The sequence below is a fragment of the Somniosus microcephalus genome, chromosome 2 (assembly GCF_052327205.1).
Source record: "Somniosus microcephalus isolate GS21.2 chromosome 2, FLI_Smic_1.0, whole genome shotgun sequence".
Classification (NCBI taxonomy): Eukaryota; Metazoa; Chordata; class Chondrichthyes; order Squaliformes; family Somniosidae; genus Somniosus; species Somniosus microcephalus.
This window is the reverse complement of record NC_140988.1, coordinates 16,394,796-16,417,329: the sequence shown is the minus strand read 5'-3', so window position 1 is coordinate 16,417,329 and position 22,534 is coordinate 16,394,796. Positions and strand designations below refer to the sequence as shown.

At 45.7% G+C, this 22,534-nt stretch overlaps 1 protein-coding gene across 1 annotated transcript in view; it reads right to left on the bottom strand.

The window, feature by feature from the left end:
• Nucleotides 1–22,534, bottom strand: part of LOC147122559 (putative E3 ubiquitin-protein ligase HERC4) — a 63,898-nt gene that overhangs the window by 23,753 nt on the left and 17,611 nt on the right. The window contains exons 7-18 of the mRNA XM_086006743.1: nucleotides 21,418–21,524; nucleotides 19,876–19,940; nucleotides 14,855–14,982; nucleotides 13,947–14,006; nucleotides 12,466–12,571; nucleotides 9,963–10,152; nucleotides 8,762–8,952; nucleotides 8,534–8,647; nucleotides 5,925–6,038; nucleotides 4,825–4,995; nucleotides 2,907–3,050; nucleotides 2,331–2,491 (exon numbers count right to left, since the gene is read on the bottom strand). Coding sequence (XP_085862869.1) covers nucleotides 2,331–2,491; nucleotides 2,907–3,050; nucleotides 4,825–4,995; nucleotides 5,925–6,038; nucleotides 8,534–8,647; nucleotides 8,762–8,952; nucleotides 9,963–10,152; nucleotides 12,466–12,571; nucleotides 13,947–14,006; nucleotides 14,855–14,982; nucleotides 19,876–19,940; nucleotides 21,418–21,524 — 1,551 coding nt within the window. The remainder of the gene's footprint in view (nucleotides 1–2,330; nucleotides 2,492–2,906; nucleotides 3,051–4,824; nucleotides 4,996–5,924; nucleotides 6,039–8,533; nucleotides 8,648–8,761; nucleotides 8,953–9,962; nucleotides 10,153–12,465; nucleotides 12,572–13,946; nucleotides 14,007–14,854; nucleotides 14,983–19,875; nucleotides 19,941–21,417; nucleotides 21,525–22,534) is intronic.

The window sequence follows — 22,534 nt, the reverse complement described above, 5'->3', positions numbered from 1 at the left end:
GATTGCCCTCGCCATGTCGTTATCAGTTTGCATTTCCAGCAAGTTACGGCGCCAATATTTTTCGAGCTGAAGGGTGCAGAAAAAGTCTAACTAATGGCGCACGCCACTCCAGCAAGATCCAGCCCAATGTGTGTAGCTAATCATCCTTCTCTTAAAGAAGTGGTATCAGGGCACTTAGAAAATCATAACATGATTAGGCAGAGTCAACATGGCTTTATGAAAGGGAAATCGTGTTTGACAAATTTATTAGAGTTTTTTGAGGATGTAACTAGCAGGGTAGATAAAGGAGAACCAGTGGATGTAGTATATTTGGATTTCCAAAAGGCATTCGATAAGGAGCCACATAAAAGGTTATTATAAAAGATTAGGGCTCATGGGGCTGGGGGTAATATAGTAGCATGGATAGAGGATTGGTTAATGGATAGAAAACAGCGAGTAGGGATAAACGGATCTTTTTCAGGTTGGCAGGCTGTAACTAGTGGGGTGCCGCAAGGATCAGTGTTGGAGCCTCAGTTATTTACAATCTATATTAATGACCTAGATGAAGGGACCAAGTGTAATGTATCCAACTTTGCTGACGATACAAAGCTAGGTGGGACAGTAAGCTGTGAGGAGAACACAGAGTCTGCAAAGGGATATAGATAGACTGAGTGAGTGGGCAGTAAGGTGGCAGATGGAGTATAATGTAGGGAAATGTGAGGTTATTCACTTTGGTAGGAAGAATAGAAAACAGAATATTTTTTAAATGGTGAGAAATTTTCAAATGTTGGTGTTCAGAGAGATTTGGGTGTCCTCGTGCAAGAAACACAGAAAGCTAGCATGCAGGTACAGCAAGCAATAAGGAAGGCAAATGGCATGTTGGCCTTTATTTTAAGGGGGTTGGAGTATAAGAGTAAGGAAGTCTTGCTACAATTGTACAGGGCCTTGGTGAGACCACACCTGGAGTACTGTGCACAGTTTTGGTCTCCTTATCTAAGGAAGGATATACTTGCCTTGGAGGCGGTGCAACAAAGGTTCACTCGATTGATTCCTGGGATGAGAGGGCTGTCCTCTGAGGAGAGATTGAGTAGATTGGGCCTATACTCTCTGGAGTTTAGAAGAATGAGAGGTGATCTCATTGAAACATACAAGATTCTGAAGGGGATTGACAGGGTAGATTCTGAGAGGTTGTTTCCCCTGGCTGGAGTGTCTAGAACTAGGGGGCATAGGCTCAGGATAAAGGGGTAGACCATTTAAGACTGAGATGAGGAGGCATTTCTTCACTCAGAGGGTTTGTGAATCTTTGGAATTCTCTGCCCCAGAGGGCTGTGCATGCTGAGTCTTTGAGTAGATTCAAGGCTGAGATAGATAGATTTTTGGACTCTAGGGGAATCAAGGGATATGGAGATTGGGTGGGAAAGTGGAGTTGAGGTCGATGATCAGCCGTGATCTTATTGAATGGCGGAGCAGGCGCGAGGGGCTGTAAGGCCTACTCCTGCTCTTATTTCTTATGTTCTTATATTCTCTCAAAGTTACTGTCCCAGAAAATCGGATCAAAAAAGGTCAAAGATGCAAACTATGGGAGTATCCTAGGAAAGGTCAGAGGAATAGCAGTTCAGGCAAAAGCAAGTCAGAGGGAAAGAGTAACTGAAAACTAGCCAGGTCTCCTGCACCTGATCGCTGTTCAGTGACCCCATGCTTGATATGCATGTGTACAGATGCTGTATGAAGACAACTAGGCTCAGCTGTGATGGTCCTCATGGGCCTGTAGCTCATCGACCTCTGTCTTATCGTTCCACGTGAAGAATGGCCACTTGAAAGAGGCACAAGGGAAACCGACACTGCCATAGATCCACTTGACATGAAACAGATGGACCAGGGCTAGTTCCTGAAGCAAGAGTTTGAGAACTTTACCACCTAGACAACTGGGGGCAATAACTTTTCTGGAGTCAAGCTTTTTTGGGAGAAGTCTTGTGCCCGATTTAGCTGTTTAAATGCTACACTTCAATGGATTTGCGATAAATTTTCAGCAAAAACGATATTCAGTAACTTTGCAATATTTATACAGGTGAATGTAGAGAGCCCAACATTGGAAAAAAAGCTTAGCTCTCCTCCAGAAGTCTTTGGACAAAGTTTAAGGATCAAATGGTTTGCAGCTGATCTGGGACTTGTAAACTGATCGCAGTATCTTTTCACCTTGGGACCTGGTCTTCCTCCTATTTCTGTTGCCCATTCTTTCCAGTGTACCAATGCTTTCCCACATTGCACTAGATATTTCATTAAAGAAAGAGGTGAACTGCAACAGCATAAAATCTGTCTCCAAACAACTTGCCGCAGAATTAACAACTTACTTCTCAGGGTCCAGCTCCTTCAGCTCCTCCAAAGTGGGCTTCACGTTCAGTAGCTTCTTAAACAGTGCAAGTGGGAAGGGGATGTAGACCACACTGAAGTTATACACAACAAGGCCACACAATATTCCAAGCAGGAAGTAGTTTTCAGTGGGCGCTGAGATCTATAATGAAGAAGACAACAGAATATAACAATGCATCTGTTGATTGCTATAGGTATAAAATATTGCCATTGTCAAGCCGTAGGCTCCTCAGAGAGGCACTGACCCACCAATGAAAATATTGGTAGACACATTTTAAACGCTACTGTTTAGCTAAGTTTAATAATTTTCTGGTACATTTACTAATTTTATGTTACAAATCTTATTTTTTTATTCATTCACATGATGCGGGTGTCACCGGCAAGGCCAGCATTTGTCACTTTTGGTGAGGAAAGCTTTGCCGATTAGAACGCACTTGGGTTGGAGCTCAGAAGCAGCCACTATTCTAAGATTATTTCGCAATATCTGGAGTATGTTAGTCCCATCTGTGTGTGCTGGCACACGGTTTTTCTTAAACAAACAAGTTACTATGTCTCACCTTAGAGGGAAACCAGATTGTTCTGAAGTCGTCAAAATAAATAAACATTCCAGACTCTGGTTGAATCAACTCTTTAAAAACAGAAAGGAAGAATTCCTGTCTTACAGCTCCTAGATCCATGCCTGGCTCTCCATCAAACTTCACCTAAAGAGATAGAAATATTGCAAACATGGTTACACATTTACTTTTCTGAAATCGTCAAAACGAGAGACATACATAGCAACATAGGAATTGCTAGATGAAAAAGGTCCACCTAGTTCGCCTTCTACCATCCTGGTAGCCGCTCGATACAACGGTAATGGAGTGGTTGACCAATCATGGCAATCAATCTCTATCAATTAGTCTACAACAGACCCAGACATGAGAGGAAAACCCTCAGTGGTGGAGAGCTTTGGGAACCACAAGTCTAAAGTCACCTGTTCCTCCCAAGCACGCTACACTCACCACACGTCATGTCTCAAATTATTCACATATACTGGATCCCAAAATGTTATTTTCTTAAAGATATGTACCTAATTTGCATCTGAATGAATCAATACTACCTGCTTCCACCATCTCCCTAGGGAGCTTGCTCCATAGATTGACCACTCGCTCACTGAAATATTGTTTCCAGATTAGTTTTGAATTTACCCCCCTTCAAACGCAGATCGTGTCCTCTGGTTCTACTGTTCTGGACAAGGTGAAACAGCTTGTCAAGGTTGACATTATCCAGTCCCTTTACAATCCTATAAACAGCAATCATATCCCCTCTCAACATAAGCAATGAGAACATAACCAATTTACGTAATCGCTCATCATAATCCAATCCCTCCATCCCCCTCAATCATTCTGGCTGCCAACTTTTCTATCCTTTCGATATCCTTTTTTGTACTGCGGCGACCAGGACTTTACACAGTATGGTAAGTGCGGTCGCACTAGTGACTTTTACATTTTTTTATTCAGTGATCCTGCACTCACAGTGGGAAGCCTCGCTCAGTGGGACTGTGGGTTGGAGAATCGGCGCAACAAGTGTTGTGACCCTATCTCTAAGCCACAGTCCCATCAAAAGAGAGGCTCCCCATTAGGAGTGCAGACTGCTGTATTTCCAACTCCTATAAGGATTTTAATTAAAATTCATTCTCAGGATGTGGGTCGGTCAAGGTCGGCATTTATTACATAAAAAAAGCAATCACATGTCCTCTCAACATAACCAATGAGAACATAACCAACTTACATAATCGCTCATCATAATCCAATCCCTCCATCACCTTGCATTGAGAAGATGGTGGTGGGCCTTCTTCTTGAATCACTGGTAGTGTTTTATTTAAAACAACTGAGTGGCCGGTTATCATGTTGGCATGGGACGAGAGTCAATTATAGGCCAGACCGGGTAAGGACGGCAGGTTTCCTTCCTTAAATGACGTTGGTGGGTTGGGTTTTTATGACAATCTGACAACTTCATGATCACTTTTTACTGTTTCTTTATATGGTCGCAGTTTCATAGGAACAGGAGTAGGCCATTCAGCCCCTCGGGCCTGTTCCACCATTCAATGAGATCATGACTGATCTGCGACCTAACTCCATCTATCCGCCTTTGGCCCATATCCCTTAATACCTTTGGTTAACAAAAATCTAACAATCTCAGGTTTAAAATTAACTATTGATCCAGCATCAACTGCCGTTTGCGGAAGACAGTTCCAAACTTCTACCAGCCTTTGTGTGTAGAAGTGTTTTCTAATTTCACTCCTGAAAGGTCTGGCTCTAATTTCTTCATTTCCAGATATTTTAAATTGAATTCAAATTCTCAAACTGGTGGAATTATGAACTCATAGTTCTCAAGATTACTAGACCAATAACATAGCCACTACACGACCATACCCAAAACAGCTGAATCCATACATAATAATAGTTCTAGTGCTAAAGAGAATTTTTTCTTTACCACGAGTTCTTTCTTCAGGTCGCCCTCATCCATATTTTTCAGCTTTTTAAAAGTATCAGCAACCAAATCTTGGCGATTAACCTTCAAATTGAACGTGGGATACTTGGGAGGTTCAGGGTTTCCCATCAAGATGTTGCGGTACATGAAATTCATAGTTTCAAGGTGGGCTATCTAAACCAATACAAATTGGAAAAGAGCAAGATATTGCACACTACCATCATGTTAAATAAAACATTAAATATACTGACACTTAAAAGATAATCCTTGGCCATTAGTGAGATGACGATACTTCCTCTTGTGGGCGGGGGAAGTCCAAAACTAAGGGCCATAAATATAAAACAGTTGCCCATAAATCCAATAAGGAATTCAGGAGAAACTTCTTTATTCAGAGAGTGGTGAAAATGTGGAACCTTCTTCCACCTGCAGTGGTTGAGGCAAATAGCACAGTGGCGGTCTGGGGGCAGCGTGTTAGCCCTCTCGGCTGGACAGTGGTGCATGACTTGGGGAGATTAGTGAGACGGAGGAGCAAAGAGAAGGATTTTGATACAACAACAACTTGCATTTATATTGAAACATACAAGATTCTGAGGGGAATTGACGGTTTTAAGGAGCATCTTAAAAAGGAGAGAGAGGCTGGAGAATCTAGAACTAGGGGGCATAGTCTCAGGATAAGGGGTCGGCCACTTAAGACTGAGATGAGGTGGAATTTCTTCACTCAGAGGGTTGTGAATCTTTGGCACTCTACCCCGGAGGGCTGCGGATGCTGAGTCGTTGAGTGTATTCAAGACAGAGATCGATAGATTTTTGGACTCTAGGGGAATCAAGAGATATGGGGAGAGCCACAAGGCCTGCTCCTGCGCCTAATTCTTGTGTTCTTATATAACGCCTTTAACACAGTAAAACATCCCAAGGCGCTTCAGAGGAGCGTTCTCAGACAAACTGTGGCACCAAGCCATATAAGGAGATATTAGGACAGCTGGCCAAAACCTTGGTCAAAGAGGTCGGTTTTAAGGAGCATCTTAAAGGAGGAAAGAGAGGCGGAGAGGTTTATAATCACATTATAATTACTGATTTTTTCCTGTATTCACAAAATTCTTTACCAATTTCTTAAGAACTGAATCCTCATGAAGTATCTGTATCTTGGCATTCAAGTTAAGGATAAATGGATAGCAGCAAAGCAGCAATGGAACATTCTTCTTTTCCAATTCATCAGGCTGTAGGATAAGAAAAGCATAATATTTATGACTGTTTCGTTCAAAAGCGAAGCACAATTAACCAATCTTGTAGAAGCCAGATGTGATGGGTGGACAATGTGAGGGAGAAATTGGTTCCCGTTGCGCCCAATTTCCCAGCAAGAAGGACCAGGTTCGGGACACAACGTCCCATGAGTGCCTGAAATACGTCTGATCCCAAAAATGGGTCGGGCGATATTCAGTTGTCCCGGGCAGCCGCCTAAAACCGGCATTGGTGCCTTGAATATGTTAATGTGGGGCATAAAGCCTGTTTGTGGATCTTTCTGTAATATTCGGTGGCCGAATTTCGGATGAGCCTCCGGCCTTTGGACTCTGGCTTGTGCTGGACGTGCCACGACCATTTCAGGCCCGAGAACAGTTTCTATCCCTGTGTGTCCTATTGTTGGTTCTGAGAGTCAACTGATCAACATCTTAGCTGTTTGCTGCCAAAGGCTCCATCACACGAGTAACATTACTAAAAGATATCTAGCATATCATGGCTTTTGACTATGCAGGGTCAGATGTTACATTTCATGCTTAGTACTTGCTTTTCTAAAAGTAATTTTGTGATGTAGTTTCACACAAGCTTTTCTGTCGAGTGAGTCAGCAGGAAAAAGCTCGTCATGCATTGCCCAATTCTGTTGGTACATAAAAAGGAATAAAGATGTGCAGTGTCCCAGTAATAAAGATGTGCAGTGTCCCAGTAATAAAGATGTGCAGTGTCCCAGTAATAAAGATGTGCAGCGTCCCAGTAATAAAGATGTGCAGTGTCCCAGTAATAAAGATGTGCAGTGTCCCAGTAATAAAGATGTGCAGTGTCCCAGTAATAAAGATGTGCAGTGTCCCAGTAATAAAGATGTGCAGTGTCCCAGTAATAAAGATGTGCAGTGTCCCAGTAATAAAGATGTGCAGTGTCCCAGTAATAAAGATGTGCAGCGTCCCAGTAATAAAGATGTGCAGTGTCCCAGTAATAAAGATGTGCAGCGTCCCAGTAATAAAGATGTGCAGTGTCCCAGTAATAAAGATGTGCAGTGTCCCAGTAATAAAGATGTGCAGCGTCCCAGTAATAAAGATGTGCAGCGTCCCAGTAATAAAGATGTGCAGTGTCCCAGTAATAAAGATGTGCAGTGTCCCAGTAATAAAGATGTGCAGTGTCCCAGTAATAAAGATGTGCAGTGTCCCAGTAATAAAGATGTACAGTGTCCCAGTAATAAAGATGTGCAGTGTCCCAGTAATAAAGATGTGCAGTGTCCCAGTAATAAAGATGTGCAGTGTCCCAGTAATAAAGATGTACAGTGTCCCAGTAATAAAGATGTGCAGTGTCCCAGTAATAAAGATGTGCAGTGTCCCAGTAATAAAGATATGCAGTATCCCAGTGCTACATGCATTCTGGATAAAAGGGAAGGATTTTACTCAAGTGATTCCTTCATAGGATTTTACAGCACAGAAAGAGGCCATTCAGCCCATTGTACCGATACAGACTCTCTGTCTCACTTAGTCACATTCCCCATCCCATTTCCCATTCCTGTTTAAATTTACCCTTCCCAAATATATATCCACTTGCCTTTCAAAAACTATTGTGGATGTGGCATTATGTGTCCCAGCATTGTTAGAATATTCTCCCTAAACTGTCCCTTTGCTGTAATGTGATCATAAATTTATGCCGTCTGGTTTTAAAATTACTGACCAGTGGAGATAGGTTTACTCAATCTATCTCATGAAAATCTCTATTAGATCTCCTTTTATCTAGTAACTTTAGAATTAAGTCAATAGTTGCGCTATTCTTCATGATGAAACACTGAAGAAATCCCACCCCACCCGCCATTCCATCCCCTCGCCATCCCACAATCCGCCCCCCGCCATCCCACTCCCCCTCGCAATCCCACCCTCCCTCGCCATCCCACAAACCCGCCCCCCGCCATTCCACTCCCCCTCGCAATCCCACCCCCCCTCGCCAATCCCACCCTCCCTCGCCATCTCACTCCACTTGCAATCCCACCCTCCCTCGCAATCCCACCCCCCATTGTCAATCCCACCCTCCCTCGCCATCCCACAAACCCGGCCCCCGCCATTCCACTCCCCCTCGCAATCCCACCCCCCCTCGCCAATCCCACCCTCCCTCGCCATCTCACTCCACTTGCAATCCCACCCTCCCTCGCAATCCCACCCCCCATTGTCAATCCCACCCTCCCTCGCCATCCCACAGACCTGCCCCCTGCCATCTCACTCCACTCGCAATACCACCCTCCCTCGTAATACCACCCCCCCGTCAATCCCACCCCACCTCGCCAATCCCACAGACCCACCCCCGCTCTCCCGCATCCCCGCTCCCCACCCCTCCCCAAAAAGGAGCAGCGAAACAGGCAAAAATGAGAAGGAAACAGATCTTTCGCACAGCAGTGATCTAAACATACAAGCGCACAACATCTGTGGTAAGCCAGGTCCAGCATTTTTCAAGGATATTGTCGGAAACTTACCGCTAACCGTTGACATTCTCTAAATCTCAAGAGGTCAAAACGGACATCAAACAGGAGAACCTCATCGATGTAGAATTTGCTTTGTGGGATATTATGAAGTGCCTTCATATTTGCCTAGGGCGAAAGGCATGAAAAAAAATCTTAACATCTGTGCTCAAAACAGAAATGCAGAAAACTGTAGAAAATTGTACGAGTGTTTTAGTTATAATTGGCTTTTCTGAAACTTACATTGTACAATAGTTCTAGAACACTGAGGACTTCCTTTGAAATGCTTTGCAATAGGTTAATACGGGGATGCTCCGCCTGGGGGAATTGGACAATCAAGGCGTGGATCTCTGTGAACAGAACTGCCACTGCAGACTTAAACATCTGGACAAGATTGTTCAAATACGATGATTTCAAGGTCGACCAACACTTTCCTAGTTATCAAAAAGAAACACAATGTTATCTGCAATCAACTGCACTATCAGCAATAGAACAGTAACAGGAGACATGAGCGTAGAAATTACTGTTAGCGATTTTAAAGGATATGAACGCCTTTGTATAACATCCTTGTCTGAGTTTTGAATATGATAGAATCATAGAAATTTACGGCACAGGAGGAGGCCATTCGGCCCATCGTGTCTGTGCCGGCCGAAAAAGAGCACTCCAGCCTAATCCCACTTTCCAGCTCTTGGTCCGTAGCCCTGTAGGTTACGGCTCTTCAAATGCATATCCAAGTACTTTTTAAATGCGATGAGGGTTTCTGCCTCTACCACCCTTTCAGGCAGTGAGTTCCAGACCCCCACCACCCTCTGGGTGAAAGAAGTTCTCTTCAATTCCCCTCTAATCCTTCTACCAATTACTTTCAATCTCTGCCCCCTGGTTATTGACCTCTCTGCTAAGAGAAATAGGTCCTTCCTATCCACTCTATCTAAGCCCCTCATCATTTTATACACCTCAATTAAATCTCCCCTCAGCCTCCTCTGTTCCAAAGAAAACAACCCCAGCCTATCCAATCTTTCCTCATAGCTAAAATTCCCCAGTCCTGGCAACATCCTGGTAAATCTCCTCTGGACCCTCTCCAGTGCAGTCACATCTTTCCTGTAACCAGAACTGTACGCAGTACTCCAGCTGTGGCCTAACTAGTGTTTTATACAGTTCAATGGCCCTTAATTAGGCTAATTAACTTAGGCTGGAGAATTGTGTGTTATTTGCATTTTTGATTCGGGCGGGGGAGGTCTTATACAATGCGAACCAAATTAGAACTGGCTTATAGCCAAAGACAAAAAGTGTCCCCACTGTTTCAGACAATTGCAGATTCCTACTTCCCTTAAAGGATCAGCACTACAGTACTGATACCCATCCTTTTCATTTTCTCCACACTTCGATCTTTCTAACTGAATACATGCACAAGAGCTACATTGTGGATTGCGGTGCGCCCTCTTACCCAGAGTGCTTTTTGAAGCATTATCTAGCTTTGCAATGGATACCGCATAGATAATAACCAGATCATCCACGTTCTTCTCTTGTTGCATCACGGAGCACTCTGGCAGAATCAAGTAAATCATCAATGCTTCTTTGTCACCACGCAACATCTTAAGATGTGGAATTAATATTGACACCAGGCTTGAAGTTATCTGTAAAGCAAATCCATGACGTTTGCTGAAATTGTGAACCAATATATAACTAGTTAATTCACCTTAATTCAATAAACAACCATCGCAGAGTTCAAAAAGTGCAAGTATAAAGGGCTTTAGGGAATCCTGAGGACAGGAAAGGCACCATGAAAACAACAACAACAACATGCATTTATAGAGCGCCTTTAACGTAAAACGTCCCAAGGTGCTTCACAGGAGCGTTATCAAACAAAATTTGACACCGAGCCTCGTAAGGAGATATTAGGGCAGATAACCAAAAGCTTGGACAAAGAGGTAGGTTTTAAGGAGCATCTTAAAGGAGGAACGAGAGGTAGAGAGGCAGAGAGGTTTAGGGAGGGAATTCCAGAGCCTCGGGCCTCGGCAGCTGAAGGCATGGCCACCAATGATGGAGTGATTAAAATCGGGGGATGCGCAACAGGCCAGAATTGGGGGAGTGCAGATATCTCGGAGGGTTGTAGGGCTGGAGGAGGTTACAGAGATAGGGAGGGGTGAGTCAATGGAGGGATTTGAAAACAAGGATGAGAATTTTAAAATCGAGGCATTGCTTAACCAGGAACCAATGTAGGTCAGTGAACACAGGGGTGATGGGTGAACAGGACTTGGTGCAAGTTAGGATATGGGCAGCAGAGTTTTGGATGAGCTTAAGTTTATGGAGGTTGGAAGATGGGAGGCCGGCCAGGAGTGCGTTGGAATAGTCAAGTCTGGAGGTAACAAAGACATGGATGAGGGTTTCAGCAGCAGATGAACTGTGGCAAGGGCGGAGATGGGCGATGTTACAGAGGTGGAAATAGGCGGTCTTAGTGATGACACGGATATGTGGTCGGAAGTTCATCTTGAGGTCAAATACGACACCAAGGTTGCGAACAGTGTGGTTCAGCCTCAGACAATTGCCATGGAGAGGGATGGAGTCAGTTGCTAGGGAACGGAGTTTGTGGCGGGGACCAAAGACAAATGGCTTCGGTCCTCCCAATATCTAGTTGGAGGAAATTTCTGCTCATCCAGAACTGGTGTCGGACAAGCAGTCTGACAATTGAGAGAGACTGGAGGGGTCGAGAGAAGTGGTGGTGAGGTAGAGCTGGGTGTTGTCAGCATACATGTGGAAATTGACGCTGTGTTTTCGGGTGATGTCGTAAAGGGGCAGCATGTAGATGAGAAATAGGAGGGGGCCCAGGATAGATCCTTGGGGGACACCAGAGAAAACGGTGCGGGAGCGGGAAGAGAAGCAATTGCAGGTGATTCTCTGGCTACAACTGGGTAGATAAGAATGGAGCCAGGCGTATGCAGTCCCACCCAGCTGGACAATGGAGGAGAGGCACTGGAAGAGGATGGTGTGGTCAACCATGTCAAAGGCTGCAGACAGGTCGCGAAGGACAAGGAGGGATAGCTTACCACAGTCACATAGGCTGTCACTTGTGACTTTGATGAGAGCCGTTTCGGTACAGTGGCAGGGGTTATCACTAAGACCGCCTATTTACACCTCTGTAACATCGCCCATCTCTGCCCCTGCCACAGCTCATCTGCTGCTGAAACCCTCATCCTTGCCTTTGTTACCTCCAGACTTGACAATTCCAACGCACTCCTGGCTGGCCTCCCATCTCCCACCCCCCATAAATTTAAGCTCATCCAAAACTCGGCTGCCCGTGTCCTAACTTGCACCAAGTCCTGTTCACCCATCACCCCTGTGTTTGCTGACCTACATTGGTTCCTTGATTGGAGGGATTCAAACATGGAGTTCCGGGAAAGATGGGCATGGATTTGGGAGGCAACAGCACATTCAAAGACTTTGGAGAGGAAAGGGAGGTTGGAGATGAGGCGGTAACTTGCAAGGATGGAGAGGGTCAAGGGTTGGTTTTTTGAGGAGGGGGCAATGACGGCACATTTGAAGCGGAGGGGGACAGTACCTGAGGAGAGAGAACCGTTAACAGTATCAGCTAAATGGGGGCCAGGAAGGGAAGTTGGGTGGTCAACAGTTTTGTGGGAATAGGTTAGAGAGAGGAGGAGGTGGGTCTCATGGACAAGATGAGCTCAGAGAGGGCACGAGCTGTTCAAGTTGAAGTTCTCTCTTTCTAATAAAAGTGATACTGGGTGCTGAGTCTCCACCTTTAAATTTAGAGTATTAGGTTGTTCCATCTAGCTTCATAACTCCAATTTTAATCATTTCATTTCATGTGAAAAATTAACAAAACTAAATGCTGTAAGATGGATAATGTAGATGTGTATTTTACACAGTGTAATGGATGCGCAGTACTCAAGGTGAAAACATGAATTATTTGAACATGTGCAAATACTTACCCTGTTGACAACCCAGTCCTTTGCGGTAAGCTTCCCAAATATTTCCCTGGCTGCTTCCACATCAACACTCAAACGATCACTCCCAGTTTTGTGTTGGTCTCCATCACTATAAGGCAAACATCAAAACTTTTAATACGCCTATAACACAATACTTCACAACACAAGTAAAGTTGCCACATGACCTTGTGTGTCAGCTGTGGCTCAGTTGGCAGCACTCTCACCTCTGGTTCAGAAGGTTTTGGGCTCTAAGTCCCACCCCAGAAACTTCAACACAAAAATCTAGGCTAACACTCCAGTGCAGTACTGAGGGAGGGCTGCGCTGTCGGAAGTGCCATCTTTCGGATGAGACGTTAAACCGAGGCCCCTTCTGCTCGCTCAGGTGGTCATAAAAGATCCCACGGTGCTATTTCGAAGAGGAGCCAGGGAGTTCTCCCCAGTGTCCTGGCCAACATTTATCTCTCAATCAATATCACAAACAGATTATCTGGTCATTATCAGATTGCTGCATGTGGGAACTTGCTGTGTGCAAAATTGACTGCTGTGTTTCCTACATTACAACAGTGACTGCACTTCAAAAAAGTACTTACTTGGCTATAAAGCACTTTGGGATGTCCAGTGGTCAAGAATAGTTGCAAGTCTTTTTCTTTTTATTCCAAGCCCTTCATTTAAGCACGTCTCTGATCCAAGTCCAAAATATTTTCCGTCTTACGAACGACTGCTCGTAACACATGAATCAACGGCCGTGAGTTTCCCATTGACGGTAAGAGTGAATCTGGTTTTTACCCAATGCACCATTTTTGTAATGTTCTGTATTTTTTTTGGTAAGGCTATTAGCTAACATGTTTTTCTTCTCGCAAAACCAAGTAAAAAAATTAATAGAAACTGCAAGATGATGAATCAGATTAACATGCTAAGAATTTGACCTTCACAGCACACTTTAGTTGCTTTGTCAGCCAATGGTTCAGTTGGTAGCACAATCGTCTCTGAGTCAGAAGGTCGTGGGGTTCAAGTCCCACGCCAGAGGCTGGAGCACAAAAATCTAGGCTGACACTCCAGGGCAGTGCGGAGGGAGTGCTGCACTGTCAGCGGTGCCGTCATTTGGATGGGAGGTTAAACGGAGGCTCTCAGGTGGACGTAAAAGATCCCAGGGCACTATTTCGAAGAAGAGCAGGGAAGTTCTCCCAGTGCCCTGGCCAATATTTATCCCTCAACCATCATCACTAAAAACAGATTATGTGGCCGTTATGACACTGCGGTTTGTGGGAGCTTGCTGTGCGCAAATTGGCTGCTGCATTTCCTACATCACAACAGTGACTACACTTCAAAAGTACTTCACTGGCTGTAAAGCGATTTGGGATGTCCTGAGTTTGTGAAAGGCACTATAGAAATGCAAGTTCTTTCTTCTCATACTTCAAAGTCAGACTATAATAAATCCATTTCACTTCAGGTTGATTTATTTGCTTCGCTTCTGTCCCACTCACCTTTTCCTCAGAAAACTCCCAGTGAGGCAGGACGAGGAGGAAAATATTAAACCAATTTCCCTTTCACATGAAAGACAAAAAGTGTTAACATTCGGTAAGGGTGTTGCTCATTTAAGACTGTGATGTCTTCTAACAAATCTCTCTAAAATACAAATCAAAATAATGCTAACATGGAAAATAACAGTGAGCATGTGCAGATCATTCAATGTCTTCTATTTAAAACAGTTCAGTGAATGGGGACATTTAATCAATCATTTTCCCACTCAGTGCTTTCCTTCTCTAAAATATTTATTGGGTCTCCATTTTTAGATAGCATTGTGTCCCTTCTTTGACTTCCCACATCAAACAACTGAGAGACATTTAGATGCCACCATTGCTTGGTAACTGACTATTGCGTGGCACGAGAGTGAGTCCTGGATTGAACTAGATGTTCTTCCTTATTGGCAAAGTAGCTCCACTGGTGGTACCACCGAGATAGTGAACTCACCATATGGGAAATCACAGACAGAAAGGTGCATACCCAGTTGTTGTGATCTGGAATGCGCTGCCTGAAAGGGCAGTGGAAGCAGATTTCAATAGTGACTTTCAAAAGGAAATTGGATATATAATTGAAAAGGAAAAATTTACAAAGCTAGGGTGAATGAGCAGGGGAGCGGGACTAATTGGAGGGCTCTTTTAAAAAGCCGGCACAGGCCCGATGGGCCGAATGGCCTTCTTCTGTGCTCTGTGATTCTATGCTGTTACTTCTCCGTGGCACAGATAGCTTGTTCGCCAACAAGCTATGTCACTAGAGTGACCCATTGCTGTGAATTCACAGAACATCGCTAATATTTTCAGCTACGATGGGTGTGAAAACTTATCTTAAAAGAATACTTAGAACAGAAACCATAGATATAAACAGTGCTGACTTTTCTGCATCATCTCTTTCTGTGCTGTGATCAGCTGTCTTGAGCCATTTATCGACAATGGTTTCATCCATCGTGAGGATCTGCTGTGCACGGTCTCTGAGGCGGAAGTCAGCTGCAGGCAGTGGAAGCTGCAAAAGCAAACCAGGTAATTAAAGAGTGAACCGGCAGATTTGTTAAACAATTGCAATTTAATTCAATCGGTAATTCGTTTGACCTTAGTTAAATTTGTTAAGTTGTGAGGAGGATGCAAAGAGGCTTCAAGGGGATATAGACAGGCTCAGTGAGTGGGCAAGAACATGGCAAATGGAATATAATGTGGAGAAATGTGAAGTTATCCACTTTGCTAAGAAAAATAGAAAAGCAGAGTATTTTTTAAATGGTGAGAGATTGGGAAATGTTGGTGTTCAGAGGGACCTGGGTGTCCTTGTACATGAATCACTGAAGTTAACATGCAGGTGCAGCAAGCAATTAGGAAAACAAATGGTATGTTGGCCTTTATTACAAAAGGATTTGAGTATAAGAGTAAAGACGTCTTGCTGCAATTATATAGGGCCCTGGTGAGACCACACCTGGAGTATTGTGTACAGTTTTGGTCTCCTTACCTAAGGAAGGATATACTTGCCATAGAGGGAGTGCAACGAAGGTTCACAGACTGATTCCTGGGATGGGGGGATTGTCCGATGAGGACAGATTGAGTAGACTAGGCCTGTATTCTCTAGAGTTTAGAAGAATGAGAGGTGATCTCATTGAAACATACAAAATTCTTACAGGGCTTGACAGGGTAGATGGAGGGAGGATGTTTCCCCTGGCTGGGGCGTCTAGAACCAGGGGTCACAGTCTCAGGATAAGGGGTCGGCCATTTAGGACTGAGATGAGGAGAAATTTCTTCACTCAGAGGGCGGTGAATCTTTGGAATTCTCTACCCCAGAGGGCTGTGGAGGCTCAGTTGTTGAGTATATTCAAGACAGAGATCGATAGATTTTTGAATGTTAAGGGAATCAAGGAATATGGGGATAGTGCAGGAAAGTAGAGGTGAGGTAGAAGATCAGCCATGATCTTATTGAGGGGCCAAATGGCCGACTCCTGCTCCTATTTCTTAAATGAATAAAAGGCATATACGTGACAGCAAGCCACTGATTGTAGAATACGCCCAGGACTGAGGCCCACAGTGGAAGAGATCCTGCTCACAGGTGTGATGAACTCGGTATCCAGTGGCGTAACATTGAGTACTCTATTTGAACCACAAATGTGATGATACGCGAATACAAGAAAATGTACTTTAATTTTAATGATATCAACTGGTATTTTAGCTCGTCATATTATAGATGCAGAGGGCACTTTTGTACATCCAAGGCTAGAAATTATAGATGTTATTAAATATATGCTTAATGTAAAAGTCAGATAGCCAGGTGGTGAAGGATAGAATACTGGAGCCTGGTCTTCAGTCGCTTACAAGCCTTTATTTACAGAGAGACACATTACATACCCTGCATCCCCCCAAGATAAGCCTCCTTTCCCTTCCCGAGCCTGCTCCCATATGTATGAACGCAAGAGAGTCCCCAATTAATTACCCACCACCTAAATACAATTAACATTTAATGCACTCATAAAATAATGGGGAGAGGAATTTGATGCCAGCGTAGAGAGTATCCACATAATGATTGGCAACAGTGATTTCTAGGATCCGCCTGGGTGGGTTTTCCGTGTTTGGCATCCCAGTTGCGGGAACAGTGTGCAGTGGGCTATGCACCTGGAGCACGGCTGTTCTTGCCAAAAACTTCTGGAATTGAGTATTTCGGCTTGGAATCTGAGCACCATCAGGAGCCCGTACGTCCACCAAGTGTCCACCTGCATTGCAGCACGTGTGAGAGCAAATGGACAAGCATCATATGGCATGGTTGGGTGGGAATGATCTTCCGTGTGAAGCTCTATTAAGATTTAAGCGTGCCATGGATTTTTGTTGTAAGTTACAGCTTGAATGTGTGCCCTGCATGAGTAGGGGGGCGGGGGGGGGGGGGGGGGAATTCCGGCACTGCTGCAGCCAAGTAAAGGGCTGCAGCAGCTATTAGAAGGCGAGTGGCTAAGTGTATGCATCCTGCTTTGGCCTTGGTTGTGTGATAGCTTCCTCCTGTTCTTCAATGGTTAGGCTTCTATGTATAGGAAAGTCGTGCAGCACACCACAACAATCTTGGAGACACTTGGCAGGACTTCCCCATAAGGCACATTGATCTGTAAAGGCATTTGAAGCACAGTTTCAAAATGCCAATTATGTGTTCTGTAATAATCTTGGTAGCTGCCTAAGATTTGTATCTATGTTCTGCTTCTGTCTGTGGCTTCAAAAAGGATGTCATTAGGCATGGCTGGAAAAGATAGCCTTGGTCTTCTTCTCTGCCGTCGCCCTCAAATAAGCCAAGCACAGCCTTGAAATTAATGCATTAGGACTACTGCCTGAGAAGTGGGCATTGCCCTGCATGATGTGAAGTTCTTGATCATTGACCAACTGCCCATTCATGGATTGGAGGCCCTGTCTGGTATTGCAAGCAATGACATTGGGCTGGATTTTGCTGGGTCCCACCGGCACGGTACGGGGAGACGACGGGAAATCCCGAAGCTCGGGATTCCTGGCACGCTGTGGAGGTTTAACACCACAGCGTGTGTGTGACATCAGGGGCGGGTTCCCTAATTGAGAGACTGGCTTCCAGTCATGCATGGAACTTGGAGAAGGAGGCCGCAGGACCAGGTAAGTGCTGGGCTCAGGATGGTGGCGGGGGGAGGTGGCGAGACCAATCCCCCAGAGGGGGGTCCAATCCCTGACCCTGGGGGGAGGGGGTGAGCTCGGTCCCCGGGGGTCCGGTCCCCGACCCTAGGGGGAGGGGGGGGGGGGGAGCTCGATCCACGGGGGCGGGGTTGGGGTGTTCCAGGCCCGGGGGGGGGAGGGGTGGGGTCCGATTCCCGACCCTGGGGTTGAGGTGAGCTCGATCCCCGGGGGGGGGGGGGGGGTCTGATCCCCGACCCTGGGGGGAGGGGGGGGGGGAGCTCGATCCACGGGGGTCCAATCCACGACCCTGGGACCGAGTTGTGATCCTCAGGGGAGGGGGGTGTTCCAGGTCCGGGGGGAGGGGTGGGGTCCGAACCCCAGCCCTGGGGAGGGCCAGGTTTATGGTGGGGGAGCTTTGGGGACTCCTGCTCACGGCCCACAAGGATTGCTCCGCAAGGCTGTGGCCGCCTTGTTGTAGCCACTAGGAATCCTGAGCCTCCTGATCCCCGGCCGCCTGCAGTAAAACCTGCAAAGCAGGTTAAAGCAGAGGCTTCAGGCCTCATTATCATATGTAAATTGACAACCCGTCTCTTGGCAGCGGGTTGGCAGCCCACCCCCCCCTCCTGAGTTAAAGGTGAAAGTGGGCGGGTTGGAGGCGGGTTGGGGTCGGGGTTCACATTTTTTCCACTTTCACTCCCCCCCCCCCCCACGCCTCCAACCCACCCGTTCTTACCGATGAATATTCCGGCCATTGTGTCCCGTGACCTGCATGATCACCAACAATTACCCCCTGGAGTTTAGGGAGTTCAGCAGTGCAAACACACTGGTCAATGGTGTCATGCAGCTTTTTGCTATTCAATGGGAAAGAAGCTATAATTCTACTTCTTACAATAAATCCAACTAGTCGTTTAGCCTGAACTATACGGCATGCTGGCATGGTGTTTTTCTGCTGATTCAGCCCGATCAAGTGTACACAGTGGCATCCTGTATAATTTCCGATGCATACTCCATTGGTACACAGGTCCAATGTTGGCCTTGTGGCCCACTAACCCCAATATTTCACACATAAGTCAAGCTTTGCTTCAGAGGAAGTGCGGGGCTTGACAATGAGAATTGACTTTTGTGAAGAGCACGTATAAAGCAGTTTGGGAAGTAACTCGGTGCCTCTTCCCTGCTCCCCCACTCCTTTCCCCACAGAATCCTCACAACCAGCCCTCCCGATGACTTAGCGGGTAAATGTACCACCTGGGCCACTGTTGAAGCAAGCAATCCAGGAAGATCCCGGGCTCAATCCCAGGTTTGTGAATAGCTAACCTCAGCCAGGGCAGCAGAAGATATGCTATCACTGACCTTGGTTGTGTGGAAACAAGGAATGGGGAAAAATCCACCGGGGTTCCCGCTCTTGATCACTATCCAGTGGCTCCAGCTGCAAAGTGGCCATGTGCGGACACCAGGGTCAGGTTGGGGGGGTGATGCCCTCCGTGGTTGAAAATAGCATGCTGCCAATTACTGCATTGGAACACACATGGGGAATGGCCACTCAAGCAAGGTAACAAGATGATGGCTCTTGCATTGGGTGGAGCCACATTGCCGGCATAAGTAAGTGTCTTCAGAGAACAGAAGGAAAGAAAAGAAAGATCTTTATAGCGCTGTTCACAACCTCAGGACATCCCAAAGTGCTTTACAGCCAATGTAAAGTACTTTTGAAGTGTAGTCACTGTAGGAAACGCGACAGCCAAATTGCGCACAGCAAGCTCCCACAAACAGCAGTGTGATAATGACCAGATAATCTGTTTTAGTGATGTTGATTGAGGGATATACATTGTCCAGGACACCGGGGTGAACTCCCCTGCTCTTCTTCGAAATAGTGCCATGGGATCTTTTACATCCACCTGTGGGAGCAGACGGGGCCTCGGTTTAACTAACGTCTCACCCGAAAGAAAAATCAGGAATGAAGAAATGTCAAATAAAAGGTATTAAGGGACATGGGCCAAAGGTGGGTATATGGAGTTAGGTTACATATCAGCCATGATCTCATTGAATGGTGGAACAGGTTCGAGGGGCTAAATGGCCTCCTCCTGTTCCTAATTTCATAAAATGAAAGAAAGAAACCCTTAGTTTAAATGTTTGTGTTAATGGGGGATCGTAATCAAGTTACACAAGTAAGTCAACCCAGACACGCTTCATGCCTCGTAGTTTGAGGACTAAAATACAAGGTCATTTTGTATTGATATCCCACCATGCAGACAGCCAGCGAGCTTACCAGAGTCTGAATGAAGTTGACGTTTCCTCCGGCAAAAATCTTGTGAACTTTGGCATTTTGTGACTCTGTAACAAACAGATGTTTTAGGAGAACAATATTTGACTGGACACTTTCTCAGTGTGGCAAAGTAAACCAGGAAATGCGCCAGGAGGCTAGATCACACCAGTAACCCTGATGGAAGCAGACATTTGTACAATGAACATTTAAGAAAAAATAATTATCACCTACAGTCTATTAATTGTGCTATGCATGTCACACACTCCTTATTTGGGCATCACTATTCTGTCATGCCTCAAGGTGGCGCCTTGATGGTGTTTTCCCATTATAAAGCTACCTGTCACACTGTCACGCCTGCAGCTGCACACTTCTACCACTAGATGGCGCTACATCGGCTCCAGGAGCTGCAGATCCCCATACCTATACCTACAGCAGCACTCATGCGCTCTGGGAAATTTGCTATGTCCTGAACCTGCATGAGCAAAGCCACGAGACAATCAGCCGATGATTACACCACCGGCGTACCGTGGCTGCAGTGTGTACCATCTATAAGGTGCACTACAGCAACTCGCCAAGGCTTCTTCGACAGCACCACCCAAACCCGCGACCTCTACCGCCTAGAAGGACAAGAGCAGCAGGCGCATGGGAAGACCACCACCTCCAAGTTCCCCTCCAAGTCACACACCACCCTGACTTGGAAATATATCGGCCGTTCCTTCATCGTCGCTGGGTCAAAATCCTGGAACTCCCTCCCTAATAGCACTGTGGGAGTACCATCACCACACAGACTGCAGCGGTTTAAGGCAGCGGCGGCTCACTACCACCTTCTCGAGGGCAATTAGCCAGCGACGTTCACATTCCATTAATGAATATATTTTTTTTAGAAATTTGATAGAGGTGTTCAAAATCATGAGGGGTCTAGACAGAGTAGAGACTGGCAGAAGGGTCGAGAACCAGAGGACACAGATTTAAGGTGATTGGCAAAAGCACCAAATGCAACATGAGGGAAAACTTTTTTACGCAGCGAGTGGTTAAGATCTGGAATGCACTGCCTGAAAGGGTGGTGGAGGCAGATTCAATCGTGGCTTTCAAAAGGGAATTGGATAAGTACCTGAAGGAAAAAATTTTGCAGGGCTACGGGGAAAGGGCGGGGGAGTGGGACGAGCTGAAGTGCTCTTGCAGAGAGCTGGCACGGGCTCGACGGGCCGAATGGCCTCCTTCTGTGCTGTAACCATTCTATGATTCTATGAAATGTAAACATGATGCAGGAAAGGAGGGGGAAATCCAAGGGAACGGATGCAAATCAGGTGGCAGCAATATTGGACCAGCATCTTCAGGGGTTTCTGGTTGTAAAAATCCTGGTGATTTAAAATCACTTCACCTTTTGTGCAAATCGTATTCAGAAGGAACCGAAAAAAATTGGTGAGTGTACTATTGATGATTCCACTCAGCAAAAATGAACTCACGTTGCCAATTTGGTTAAAGCAGCGGCTGCAGAAAAACACTGAAAGCGAAGTCGCGAATGAGTCGCTGCAGTGCCATTACCTGGATGAACCCGGTTCCTTGTCGAATCATTCTTCAACGCTCCTCGGATTGCAAAGCCAAACGAAACAACGAGATCAGAGGATGGGATGTAGGCGAGGGTGTGATAACTAAACAATGAAAGTCGGCAAATAAAATCAGCTTCTTTGTGTCACACAGTCGGCATCGCCGCTTCCTAGCTTGCATTTAAGACGGCAGATTTAGATGTTAGCGACATTGTTGCACGCACTCTAAAATCTGGCCAATTGATTACTGCATTTTGAGAATGACTAAATGTCGCAATGATTTACATATCATTGACTTGTATTTAAAACATGAAGCTGTGATTTATGATGTTATTTCAAAGAATCTCCGTAACTCTTTGTACTCATAATAGATGGTAAACAGAAGCAACAGCACACGCTCTGTTGCATTGGTATTGGTCAGCAATGGGGCGGGAAAGATTACTCGTATGAACCAATCCAGTGAGATCCCTCCTTTTGCAGCTGTGTCTGCTGGTGAGAAAGTCAACAGGCAGAATTTCCTCAGTAATTTTAAGATAGTAAAACCCAAGGTGCTTCACAGGAGCGTCATCAGACAAAACCTGACACTGAGCCACAGAAGGAGCTAGTAGGACAGGTGACTAAAAGCTTGGTCAAAGAGGTAGATTTTAAGAGGGGTCTTAAAGGAGGAGAGAGAGGTGGAGAGGCAGAGAGGTTTAGGGAGGGAATTCCAGAGCTTAGAGCCTCGACGGTCTATGCTTGGCTGTCAATGGCAGGGAGAAGGGAGTGGGGGATGCACAAGAGTCCAGAATTGGAGGAATGCAAATTCTTGGAGGATTGTAGGGCTGGAGGAGGTTACAGAGACAGGGAGGGGGGATGAGGCCATGAAGGGATTTGTAAACAAGGATGAGAATTTTAAATTTGAGGGGTTGCTGGGCAGAGAGCCATTCTTGGAGAGTTGTATGGCTGGAGCAGGTTACAGAGATAGTGATTGGAACACGAGGATGAGAATTTTAAAATCGAGCACAGGGGTGGTGGGTGATCGGGACTGGGTGCGGGTTAGGATGAGCTCAAGTTTATGTAGGGTTGGGGGGGGCAGCCAAGAGAGCATTGGAATAATCGAGTCTGGGGGTAACAAA